This window comes from Scyliorhinus canicula, chromosome 10, assembly GCF_902713615.1.
Source record: "Scyliorhinus canicula chromosome 10, sScyCan1.1, whole genome shotgun sequence".
NCBI lineage: Eukaryota > Metazoa > Chordata > Chondrichthyes > Carcharhiniformes > Scyliorhinidae > Scyliorhinus > Scyliorhinus canicula.
Genome location: NC_052155.1, coordinates 25,199,522 through 25,212,754, shown reverse-complemented (window position 1 = coordinate 25,212,754; position 13,233 = coordinate 25,199,522). Strand labels below are relative to the sequence as shown.

The following is a 13,233-nucleotide window of genomic DNA, read 5'->3' as shown; positions in this document are numbered from 1 at the left end:
TGGCGACTAGGGGCTTTTCACAGTAACTTCATTGCAGTGTTCATGTAAACCTACTTGTGACGATAAATATTATTATGTTAAACGCTGCTTGATAATGCTCCTGTTAAACATCCCGGGCTAATTAGAGGTGCTACATGAATGCAAGCTGTGGTTGTTGCAGTACTAAGCATATCTATCTATAGACTTGATGCATTTGTCTGCCATAGCCCAGGGGTATTTTTTTTGTTATTCGTTCATGGGGCTGTACCAGCATTTATTGCCCATCCCTAATTGCCCTTGAGGGGCACTTAAGAGTCAACCACATTGCTGTGGATCTGGAGTCACATGTCGGCCAGACCAGGTAAGGACGGCAGATTTCCTTCCCTAAAGGGCATTAGTGAACCAGGTGAGTTTTTAAGACAATTGACAATAGTTTCATGGTCATCATTAGACTTTTAATTCTAGATCTTTTTATTGAATTCAAATTTCACCATCTCCCGTGGTAGGATTTGAACTGGGACCCAGAGCATTATTCTGCATCTCTGGATTACTAGTCCAGTGACAATACCACAATGCCGCACCCCCACTGTGACATATGAGTGGCACTACAGCCGAGAAATTGCCGTAGGTCCAGACACATTCCTGTCACACTCAATATTCCTGGTTTTCCACCGTCTGCAATTTGAGAGTTTTTCTGGCACAGAGGATGGCTAGTGGAATGCTATAAGTAGCTCAGCACAATTTAAATAGCTTCAGGAGGATTTAAACTGCTTCACTTACACAGGGGAGAGTTAGTGCTGTGAAACTTGAGGCAGGTAAAGGTTTCTTGACTGAAGGTTTAATTCATTCACGGGATGCGGGTGCCACTGGCTAGGCCAACATTTATTGCCCAACCCTAATTTCCCTTTAGAAGGTGGTGGTGAGTTGCCATCTTGAACTACTGCAGTCCATGAGGTGTAGGTACACCCACAGTGCTGTTAGGGAGGGAGTTTCAGGATTTTAGCCCAGTGACAGTGAAGGAACAGTGATATATTTCAGGATGGTGGGCATGATTCAGACTCAAGTTAAGTTCTGCTGAACGGCGCGTTTCTCGCCGCTGCCCCCCCCCCCCCCCCCCCCCCATATTCAATGGCATTTTACCTTTTCTTTGGCCTTGGCGGCACTCCCAGCCGAGGCCACTCTTTAAGCTCAACTCAAAGGTGCAGGACGACCACTCGCAGATCGAGGCACCATTTTTAAAGGAAGCCCTGGTCTATCGACCCCCCTCTGCACCCCCACAGCGGCCTCAGGGCCCCCCCACTTCACCCATCTTACCTCTTCCGGAGTCATTGAGTCCCTCTCACCCCACCTCTTATGCTCCTATGGTCAAAGCCACCCCAGGCCCGACCCCCAGCACAGGCAACCTAGGCACCATGGCACTGCCAGCATGGCAGTGCCCCTGCCAGTGCCAGGCTGGCAGCACCAAGGTGCCAGGCTGGTAGTGTCAAGGTGTCCAGGGTGAGTGCCAAGTTGCCACCCTGTCCAGTGCCCGACTACCCGGGTACCTGGATGCCTCACCTCCCCAGTGAAAGCCCCCCCCCCACCTGCCAATACAACTTTGTGAAGCTGTACCAAACGCCCGGTTGAGGTCTCGCTCGTGAGGCCAGTCATCCCAGCCCCGGGCGAATTGGGCACGCACATATTTAATTAAATGAGCCTAATAGATCACTTGAATATTCGCGATTGGATCTCTCCCAGCGAGAGTGAAAACCAGATCACGACGGGAATCTCACAAGACTTTTGGAGCATCGTGATTCTCGATGAAGGCCTCTCGCGAGATTCAGCAGCCTCCACCCGACACCAAGCCGGACGCAACGAGGCCATTGAATCAAACAGGTGAGTGGCTTGGAGGGGAACTTCCAGGTGTTGGTGTTCTCATTTGTCTGCTGCCCTTGTCCTTTTATGTGATCAATGGCCAGTGTTATGTCACTATACATATCATAATAACTTACATTTATATGGGGCAGCACGGTAGCATGGTGGTTAGCATAAATGCTTCACAGCTCCAGGGTCCCAGGTTCAATTCCCGGCTGGGTCACTGTCTGTGCGGAGTCTGCACGTCCTACCCGTGTGTGCGTGGGTTTCCTCCGGGTGCTCCGGTTTCCTCCCACAGTCCAAAGATGTGCGGGTTAGGTGGATTGGCCATGCTAAATTGCCCGTAGTGTCCTAAAAAGTAAGGTTAAGGGGGGGTTGTTGGGTTACGGGTATAGGGTGGATACGTGGGTTTGAGTAGGGTGATCAATGCTCGGCACAACATCGAGGGCCAAAGGGCCTGTTCTGTGCTGTACTGTTCTATGTTTTATGTTCTATATAATGCCGTTAACCTTTCTCCAAGATGCTTTCTAGCAGTATTCGAACATAGAACATACAGTGCAGAAGGAGGCCATTCGGCCCATTGAGTCTGCACCGACCCACTTAAGCCCTCACTTCCACCCTATCCCCGTAACCCAATAACCCTGCCTAATCTTTTTGGTCACTAAGGGCAATTTATCATGTTCAATCCATCTAACCTGCACGTCTTTGGACTGTGGGAGGAAACCGGAGCACCCGGAGGAAACCCACGCAGATACGGGGAGAACGTGCAGAGTCCGCACAGACAATGACCCAGTGGGGAATCGAACCTGTGACCTTGGCGCTGTGAAGCCACAGTGCTATCCACTTGTGCTGCCGTGCTGCCATTATGTGACAAAACACTGTGGCACATAAGGACATTAGGCGAGGTGATCCTGGTCAAAGAGATCAGTTTATGTTTTCCCAATGTATTAATGCTGGAATCGGAGCTGGACGTGGCCGGTAGATTCCGGGAGAGGCTTCCTCTGAGCTTCCCGATGGTTGTTGCATTATGGGCGGGACCCAGTCTTGCATGACTTAGTGGGTTTACAAACCCACTGAAACGGGCTGTCGCCGGATTTAACTGGCTCCCGGCATCTATCGGCCCCCCAGCTCCCCAGGGAGACTCCAACCGGGTCTACGTTTTGGAAAGGTGCCTCTGGGTCTCCCAGGCCATTGGAGGCCCCTGGGTGGTCAGGATCAGGGCACCGTGGCCTTTCCCCTGGCATCTGGCCACCATGGCACTGCCAGGCTGACATCTTGGCACTGCTACCCTGGCGCTACCATGGTGCCTGGTTGGCACTGGCAGGCTGGGAGGAGCACGACCAGGGTGCCAGCAGCTGGCATTGCCAAGGGTCGGGGTCTGACGGGGCCATGCCCATGACCGGAAGGGTGAGAGGGGTGTGAAGGGTAGAGGGAGGGCATTGAAGGGCAGGAATAGAGGGGCCTCTCGAAGGTTGAAGAGTGGGAGTCCTGAAAGGGGGCATGGGATGGACTGAAATGGGGGACCCCCAGTGACCCCGCAGCAGATGACATCATTTGGGGGGGGGGGGGGGTGGTAATGTCCATGTGTATGTGGGAGGTGACATTGCCCATGGGTGTTGGGTGTAGGGGACCCTCAAACTCTTTTTTTCAAAAATAATTTTTATTGGAATTTTTTGAAAAATATATATCAACAGAACAATAATACTAATAACAATAATAAACACCCCCCGGCACCTGTAACACCGCATGTAACAAAACCCCCCACCCCCCCCCCCAAACCCAATAAACAACAAAATAAATTAACAATAAGCAAATTAACTTAAACACCATCCCCCCTTTCCCCCTCCCCCTCCCTTCACTTTCCCTCCCCCGCTTCCCTTTCCCCACCCCCTTCCCTTTCCCCACCCCCTTCCCTTTTCCCCCACGATTCCTCCCCCCCCCCCCCCCCCCCCCCCCCCCCCCCCCCCGGGTTGCTGCTGCTGCTGACCTAGTTCCTTATCGTTGAGCCAGAAAGTCGTGGAAAGGCTGCCACCTCCTAAAGAACCCTTGTACCGACCCCCTCAGGGCGAATTTGACCCTCTCCAGCTTAAGGAATCCCGCCATGTAATTGATCCAGGTCTCCACGCTCGGAGGTCTCGCATCTTTCCACTGCAGCAAGATCCTCCGCCGGGCTACTAGGGACGCAAAGGCCAAAACATCGGCCACTTTCGCCTCCTGCACTCCCGGCTCCACCCCAACCCCAAATATCGCGAGTCCCCAGCCTGGCTTGACACTGGACCCTACCACCCTCGACACCGTCCTCACCACCCCCTGCCAGAATTCCCCCAGTGCCGGGCATGCCCAAAACGTATGGGCATGGTTCGCTGGGTTCCCCGAACACCTAATGCACCTGTCCTCACCCCCAAAAAACGTGCTCATCCTCGTCCCGGACATGTGAGCCCAGTGCAGCACCTTGAACTGGATGAGGCTAAGCCTCGCACATGAAGAGGAGGAGTTCACCCTCTCCAGGGCGTCCGCCCATGTCCCCTCCTCAATCTGCTCCCCCAGCTCCACTTCCCACTTAGCCTTCAGCTCCTCTACTGACACCTCCTCCACCTCCTGCATCACCTGGTAGATGTCAGACACCTTCCCATCCCCGACCCACACCCACGAAAGCACCCTATACCATACCCCCCGCGGGGGCAGCAAAGGGAACCCCTCCAGCTGTCGCCTAGCAAACGCCTTGACCTGAAGGTACCTGAACATATTCTCCGGGGGGAGCTCAAACTTCTTCTCCAGTTCACCCAGGCTCGCAAACCTCCCATCAATGAACAGGTCTCCCAACTTCCTAATGCCCCCCCTGTGCCACCCCAGGAACCCGCCATCCATGTTCCCTGGGACAAACCGGTGGTTCCCCCGCAGCGGGGCCTCCACCGAGCCCTCCACTTCCCCCCTGTACCGCCTCCACTGCCCCCAAATTTTGAGGGTAGCCGCCACCACCGGGCTCGTAGTGTACCTCGTTGGAGGGAGCGGCAACGGCGCCATTACCAGTGCCTCAGGCTCGTGCCTCCACAGGACGCCCTCTCCATTCATTTCCATGCTGCCCCCTCCCCATCCATTACCCACTTACATACCATCGAGACGTTAGCCGCCCAATAATACCCAGAGAGGTTGGGCAGCGCCAGCCCCCTTCTATCCCTGCCCCGCTCCAAAAAGATCCTCCTTATCCTCGGAGTCCCGTGCGCCCAAACAAATCCCAGAATGCTGCTGTTCACCCTCCTAAAAAAGGCCCTCGGAATGAAAATGGGGAGGCACTGAAACAAAAACAAAAACCTCGGGAGCACCGTCATTTTAACGGACTGTACTCTACCCGCCAACGACAGCGGCAGCATGTCCCACCTTTTAAACTCTTCCTCCAAATGTTCCACCAACCTAGTAAAATTGAGCTTGTGCAGAGTCCCCCAACTCCTAGCCACCTGAACCCCCAGGTACCTAAAACTCCTCACCGCCCTCTTTAGCGGGAGCCTACCAATCCCCTCCTCCTGATCTCCCGGGTGTACAACAAACAGCTCACTCTTGCCCAGGTTCAATTTATAGCCCGAGAAACTCCCAAACTCAGCAAGAATCTCCATCACCTCCGGCATTCCCCCCACCGGGTCTGCTACATACAGCAGCAAGTCATCTAGATACAGCGACACTCGGTGCTCCTCCCCACTCTGCACCAGAACCCTCCACATCCCCGACTCCCTGAGAGCCATGGCAAGAGGCTCAATTGCCAACACAAAAAGCAAGGGGGACAGGGGGCACCCCTGCCTCGTCCCACGGTGGAGCCTGAAGTACTCGGACCTCCTCCCTTTTGTCGCTACACTCGCCATCGGGGCCTCGTACAGCAACCTCACGCATTTACTAAACCCCACCCCAAACCCGAACCTCTCCAACACCTCCCACAAGTACCCCCACTCAACCCTATCAAAGGCCTTCTCCGCAGCCAATGCCACAACAATCTCCACCTCTCCTTCTGCCACCGGCATCATTATCACATTTAGCAGCCGTCGCACGTTAGTGTTCAGCTGCCTCCCCTTCACAAAACCCGTGTGATCTATTCTAGTGGCCAAGATCTTCGCCAGCAACTTGGCGTTCAGCAGTGAAATTGGCCTGTATGATCCACACTGCAAGGGGTCCTTATCACGCTTCAGGATCAGGGAAATCAGCACCCGTGACATCGTCAGGGGCAAAACACTCCCCTCCCATGCCTCGTTAAAGGTCCGAACCAACAGGGGGCCCAACAGGTCCGCGTATTTCTTATAAAATTCAACCGGGAACCCATCCGGTCCCGGCGCCTTCCCCGACTGCATGTGGCCAATCCCTCTGACCAGCTCCTCCAACTCGATCGGCGCCCCCAGTCCCTCCACCTGCTCCTCCTGCACCCTTGGAAATCACAGCCTGTCCAAAAAGCTCTCCATTCCCCCTCCCACCACCGGCGGCTCCGACCGGTACAGTTCCCTGTAGAAGTCCCTAAAGACCCCATTGACTTCTGCCCCCTGCCGCACCACATTCCCACCCCTATCCTTCACTCCACCAATCACCCTAGCCGCGTCCCGCTTGCGAAGCTGATGCGCCAGCATCCTGCTCGCCTTCTCTCCATACTCGTAGACCGCTCCCTGCGCCTTCCTCCACTGTGTCTCCGCCTTTCTGGTGGTCAATAAATCAAACTTGGCCTGCAAGCTACGCCACTCCCCCAGCAATCCCTCCTCCGGGGCCTCCGCGTACTCCTATCTACACTCAACAGCTCCCCCACCAGTCTCTCCCTCTCCCTCCTCTCCCCACTCTCCCTATGGGCTCGGATGGAGATCAGCTCCCCCCTAATCACTGCCTTCAGAGCCTCCCACACCATCCCCACCTGGACCTCCCCAGTATCATTGACCTCGAGGTACCTCTCGATACATCCCCGGACCCTCCTACACACCTCCTCATCAGCCAACAACCCCACGTCCAGACGCCAAAGCGGGCGCTGATCCCGCACCTCCCCCATCTCCAGATCCACCCAATGCGGAGCATGGTCCGAAATCGCAATAGCCGAATATTCACCCTCCTCCACCCTCGGGACCAGTCCCCTACTCAGGACAAAGAAATCAATACGGGAATAAACCCTATGCACATGGGAGAAAAAAGAGTACTCCCGAGCCCTCGGCTTCCTGAACCTCCAGGGATCCACTCCTCCTATCTCGTCCATAAACCCCCTCAACAACTTGGCCGCCGCCGGCCTCCTGCCTGTCCTAGAACTAGAACGATCCAGTAGGGGATCCAGCACTTAAGTCCCGTATTTAAGTCCCCCCCCATGATCAGGCCCCCCACCTCCAGGCCAGGAATTCGGCCCAACATACGTCTCATGGAACCAGCATCATCCCAATTTGGGGCGTACACATTTACCAACACCACCCTCTCCCCCTGCAGCTTACCGCTCACCATCATATATCTGCCGCCGCTATCAGCCACCACCTCAGACGCGTCAAACGCCACCCTCTTCCCCACCAGGATCGCCACCCCCCGGTTCTTCGAGTCGAGCCCTGAATGGAAAACCTGCCCCACCCACCCCTTCCTCAGACGGACCTGGTCTGTCACCTTCAGGTGGGTCTTCTGGAGCATGGCCATGCCCGCCTTCAGCCCCTTCAGATGCGAAAACACCCGGGCCCGCTTAACCGGCCCATTCAACCTCCTCACGTTCCACGTCATCAGCCGGATCAGGGGACATCCCGCCCCCCCCCCCCCACCCCCCCTCCCCCGTCGACTAGCCATAACCCATCGACTGCTCGCCCCTGGCCATCACCCATTCGGCCCGTTTCCCACGGCGATAGAACCTCACCCCGACCCCCCCCCCCCCCGACCCACACCAGCTCCTCCCTGGCCAATCCAGCAGCAACCCGGTATCCCCCCCCCCCTTAGGCTAGGACCCCTCCTAGCCGCGACGCTCCCTCCTTAGTACTCCCGTGAGCCAGCTGACTTCTGCTGACCCCGGCAGCTCCCGCCCTAACTCCGACCCCTCCCGATATGAGGTCACCCCTCCTCCCCTGCATCAGCTCCTTGGCACCACTTCAGTGCGGGAAAACTGATCTGATATCCACGCCCCTTGCCACCAGCTGCACCCCCCTCGTCCCGCAACGCGGGAAACCAGAGGAAAGCCCGCACTTTCACACTGCCCCACCCCAACCCCCCCAACGCAGCTCCCAAACTGCAGTCCCAACCCATCCACCAACCCCGTACAAACAAAAACAGATCAACCACAAACCCCAATACCCCCCTTAAGACCCAAAACCATAACCAACATCATCCGAAAGCGAGAGAGGAAAAAAAAAGAAACAAACAGAATAACCAGCAACAGCATAAACAGTGATACAGGGAAAAAAAAACTCCCACAGCCCCCAATCTCTAGTTCGAGTCCAACTTTTCAGCCTGCACAAAGGCCCACGCCTCCTCCGGGGACTCAAAATAGTAATGCCGGTGACCCACAGGCGCGCAGGCTGCAGCATGCCGAACTTCACCTGCTTTCCACGGAGCACCGCCTTCGTCCGGTTGAACCTGACCCTCCGCTTGGCCACCTCCGCACTCCAGTCCTGGTAGATACGCACTACCGAATTCTCCCACTTGCTGCTCCTCACCTTCTTGGCCCATCGGAGAACACACTCCCGGTCATTGAACCGATGGAACCGCACCAGCACCGCCTGCGGGGGTTCATTCGCCTTAGGCCGCCTGGCCAGTACTCTGTGGGCCCCCTCCTGCTCCAGGGGCAGATGGAAGGATCCTGCCCCCACCAGCGAGTTCAGCATCACAGCCACATAGGCCGGCAGGTCCGACATCTCCAGCCACTCCTCGAGGCCCAGGATCCGCAAGTTCTTCCTCCTTGATCGAAACTCCATCTCCTTGAAACGATCTTGCCACTTTTTGTGGAGCTCCTCGTGCATCTCCACCTTCCCCACGAGGGCCTAAACCTCATCCTCGCGCTCAGAGGCCTCCTGCTGCAACTCAAGTATCGCTGCACCCTGGGTTGTCTCGGTCTCCAGCAGCTTACTAGTCGTTACCTTCAGGGATTCCAACAACTCCCCTTTCAGCTCCGTAAAATAGCGCAGAAGGGCCGCCTGCTGCTCCTCAGCCCACTGCCTCCACTCCTCAGGGGCTCCACCAGCCGCCTGTTTGTCCACCTTCCCCCGCTTTTCCAGGGGAGCTGCTGCCGTTTTTCCCCTCGCCCCACTCCGGGTCCGCACCATAAATCCCGGGGGGGTTTGCTCCAGACCCCTTTATCCACCGAGAATCGTTGAAACAGTGCCGTTTGGGGCCCTTAAAAGAGCCCACAAGTCCTTTTAAAGCGGGAGCTGCCGAACGTGCGGCTATACCGAAACTCGGGGACCCTCAAACTCATTTATGGAGTTCCAGGCACCCTTTCAAAATGGTGGCCCGATCTCAGAGGAGTCAGCCTGGCCAGCAAGTTCAACAAACCCACTGATGAAAATAATTCGAGGTGTGGCCTAGCCCAGAGAGAAACTCTCCAGGCCCCAAAAAAGTGGCTAAGTGCAGTTAGATAGTGGTGAGGAACTCACCGAGCCCGAGAGAAACTCCCAGCCAAACCCTCCTGAAATGACATTTAGGGCACGATCTACCGGCCATGCTCCACCCGAAAAGCAATGCGCTGTGGCACAACGTGCCCAGTAAATGACGGGAGACCCTGCTCCCATGATCGACCCGGCTCACTACACCTCATGAGATCTAACGTGATCTCGCGAGACGTCGTGTTGTGGAACCCGCCCATTTTGGGCAGGATCACTTTTTGGCAAATCTGCATATTAGAGAGAGAAAGCTAGTCTCACTCTAATATGTGGTTCCCTGAGGTAACCAAGAGTTGTGGGAGTGAAACCCACGCAGACACGGGGGGTTCCGCCATTATCTACGGGATTTCCCGTTGACTGTATCCCGTGTGCCGGCGTGGGACCAGAATTTCTCGTCAGCGTAACCAGCCGGTAAATCCCGCCCATCACTTCTAATTTCCAGAAGCAGCCGACTCGTCAGCCTCTGAACGCTCTCTAATGCTTTCTGTAATGTCAACTGGACACCGTCAACTTGCCGTCCAACATATTATTGGCATTGTGGATTGGCTGCCCATTATTGATGCTGTCTGATTGCACTTCCATCAAATGGAAGACATTGCCAAGGCCAGTATGGTCACTAATGGACGCTGGAAATGAAGGTTGATTGGTTGAATTTGATGGTAGCTGCTTGTTCATTCACAGTTTGCTGGAAGCACAAGTAATTGGACACTTAAAGGTATTGAGACATTATTCCTCTCCCGACTAGTTTGGAAGTCATATGGGCACAATAAGCATTTGGCCACTGATGTCACCAACTATAGGCTATAATGACAAAAACCTTTCAATTCGCCATCAGACTATCACAATCAAAGACTGACTGATCTCAATTGCCTGCCTGGGTTACACAGTCCGTTGAATGAATCTAGAACGGGAAAGCAGGAATTCTTTCTCACCTTGCCATTTACAATCTCCAATCCAATTGCATCCACCTTAGCGCTGCTGATTCCGAGCAGTACCGCATTCCGGGACGTACTGCGGAACTCAAATGTAACAACGACATCAGACCTCACTTTGTAACCTTCTTTCACTGCAAATAGAAAACCCCAAAAGATGCTTAGTTCACTGTTCAGGTTGCTGAAAGGTCAGAGAGTTTACTCTGTAACAAGAAACTGCGGTCTTTCCCAAAGAACATCTTTTATTTTTCACACAATGTGACATATTGACCATTTGTTTTGCCAATGCTGCTATTTTACTGTGACCTGGGATGGCTGTGCAGTGGTCCATCCGTTTGTGTAACGAACCATCGATCTCACTAATCTGCTGATCCTGCTGGATGGTCACTTGAGGGCATTGAAGGGCCACCGGGAAAGAGAATGGGGCTGACTGAATTTCTCAACAGAGAGTCTGCCTGGACTAAATGGGCCTTCTTTCAATGCAGAAATGCCTCTGTGAGACCTTGGTGCAGGCAGCGTGAGGAGGGTCGGGAACGGTGAGGCTGCAGGCCACAAACACAGCAAGTCTCCTTATTTCTCTTTCCTCAGACATTTGCACATGAAGGCAGCAACTCATACGAGACTCTAGCTAATCTTCCTGTGTTGTGCTAACCATTATCCATTTCCTCGGTCACTGAAGCACCAACGTCCATTCCATCCCTAACAGAGCGGATGGCTGTAATCTAGGATACCCTCCTGGAATCTTCAATCTGAGATAGAGGATGGGGGGGGGGGGGGGGGGGGGGGGGGGGGCAAGGGTCTGCCAGGAATAGTTTAGTTGATGCCCCGGTCAATTATCTGTACTGCGGAACTGAACTACTTCCAGAGATACCCAGGCAGTAGAAGTATTGTCTGAGCAATTAGTGCTCTGCTTGAAAATGACGGCTTGGTGTCTATCACACCTTAGCTGGTGGGATGGAGGTTCAGAGAAGAATCCTGAGTCAGATGTAAAGAGGATATTCGCTGTCCTGAAGCAGTCAGCCTCTGACTTGCTGTGTTGGGTCAGTGAGGGGGATGGAAGACTGGCACTATGTAGGCATCATGGCAGCTTTCAGACCTGATTAACACAGTGGCAGTGATCATCTATCAGTTGACGTTTGAGGGAGATAACGCCTCTATAGCTTTTTAAGGCTATTCCCATTGACAAGCTCCCTGGTGACTACACTGTGGTCAAGTCTGTACTTGAGATGCTGTTCAAGTATGTACCAGCCTTTCTGGAAAAGCCCAGTCTCCTTACCCACCGTTCCTCAGTAAACTGGAGGGAGGTAAAGGGCCTATTGACCCATTGGCAAAATGAGCATGCGAGCAGCCCTCCACCTTTGTGGCCGCCAAAAGGTTACATTACACCTCCATAAAGTACCCCATCTGCTGCTGCTGTGACTCTTCCATCCAATGGAGTGCAGTGGCTGAAGTAGCTGTCATGTCCTGAAGTGTCCAGAACATCTGTGAGCTTCCTGAAGGATTTGAGGCAAACTGAGTAAACTTGCAGCAACGTTCAATGCTTTTCTGTGCAGATCATGATCAGGTGAATAGACTTTTAAAGTATTTTAAATGGTTGTTTTTCAGCATATATCTATTATATATTACCGAGCATCTGTGCTCTACTATATGAAACACTTGGGACATTTTATTACATTTGAGAGTGCTGAAGTGGAACACCATGGAGGGCTAGGTCCTAGGTCCAACTACGTTCAATGGCTTCATCAAAAACTTCCACATCACCTGAGTTGGGCTGTTAGCGAACAGTCACACAATATTCAGCTTCACACACAATTCCTCAGTTAATGAAGCAATCCGTGTCAAACTGCAGGAAGACCGACACAAAAGCCATCAAAAAATGGAGTGTACTGCTTGGGTGCCTGCTAATGTTCTCTCAAAGAGGGCCAATATTAAAGTGATGAAAGTTACTGATACTGTTTGACTGGCAGAAGATGTGAGATAATGATCATTTCCAGATACAATATCTTTCCAAATTCCACAACATCAGTCGTGGCTGAGGACACATTGTGTAAGTGAAGATAAATCTACTGTACAATAAACTGAGTTTTGGATTATGGGGGACATTGACAAGTATCTTCAAGTATAAAGCAGACATTGCAGTTAAACATTAACATTTAACTCCGCTTACCTAGGGCAGCAAATCCTGTGCCATCGAAGAAAGTGCCCTCCTGGGCAGCGGTGTAACACCTGCCCACAGTAAGGATGGAAACTGGCCTCTCCATGTCCAGGGGCTTGTTATTCAAGGTCACATTGCCAAGGCAAGCAGGGATACTGTGCGTTGTCTGAAGAAAATGGTCATGATAAAATGGATGTGGAATAATTCACAACAATTGATTTTACTATTTTTTGTTTAATTGGATCTAGTGCTTCCCCCTCTTGCATATCACGTGGTAAAACTTTGACCAGAGACAACAGAAATGGGGCTGACGTATATATTTTCCAATTGCTGAATTCCAGATAGTAATAAGTAACAGGCTCATACTACATTCCTCAATCTGTTATATTTAGGAAGATTGTAGGCCATTTAAAATAATTGGGTAAATGCATGCTTAAAAAAGCACATGGAGGAATGTAATCTGAGTGCCCTCAACATTTCTACCTCATCATCAGTCAATGGAAATAATTACCTTTGAAAGGTCTCTGGAACTTAACCCATGGTTGCTATAAAGAGGCAGCTTGGAGCATCTAACACCTATATATCTCCCAATACAGAGTTGTTGCAGCACAGGAGGCCATTGAGCCCTTCATGTCTGCACCTACTTCTATCCTCCTGCCTTCTCCCCCTTAACTCTGTACGTTGCTTCTTTTCAAATATTACTTTAATTCCCTCTTGAATGCCTACTACCCTCCCA

The 13,233-nt window shown here is 52.9% G+C and overlaps 1 protein-coding gene across 1 annotated transcript in view; it reads right to left on the bottom strand.

Annotated features, from left to right (window-relative positions):
- lama1 (laminin, alpha 1) overlaps positions 1 to 13,233 on the bottom strand; it is a 422,130-nt gene that overhangs the window by 14,224 nt on the left and 394,673 nt on the right. Inside the window, exons 60-61 of the mRNA XM_038808722.1 lie at positions 12,510 to 12,663; positions 10,343 to 10,476 (exon numbers count right to left, since the gene is read on the bottom strand). Of these exons, the coding sequence (XP_038664650.1) occupies positions 10,343 to 10,476; positions 12,510 to 12,663 (288 nt within the window). The remainder of the gene's footprint in view (positions 1 to 10,342; positions 10,477 to 12,509; positions 12,664 to 13,233) is intronic.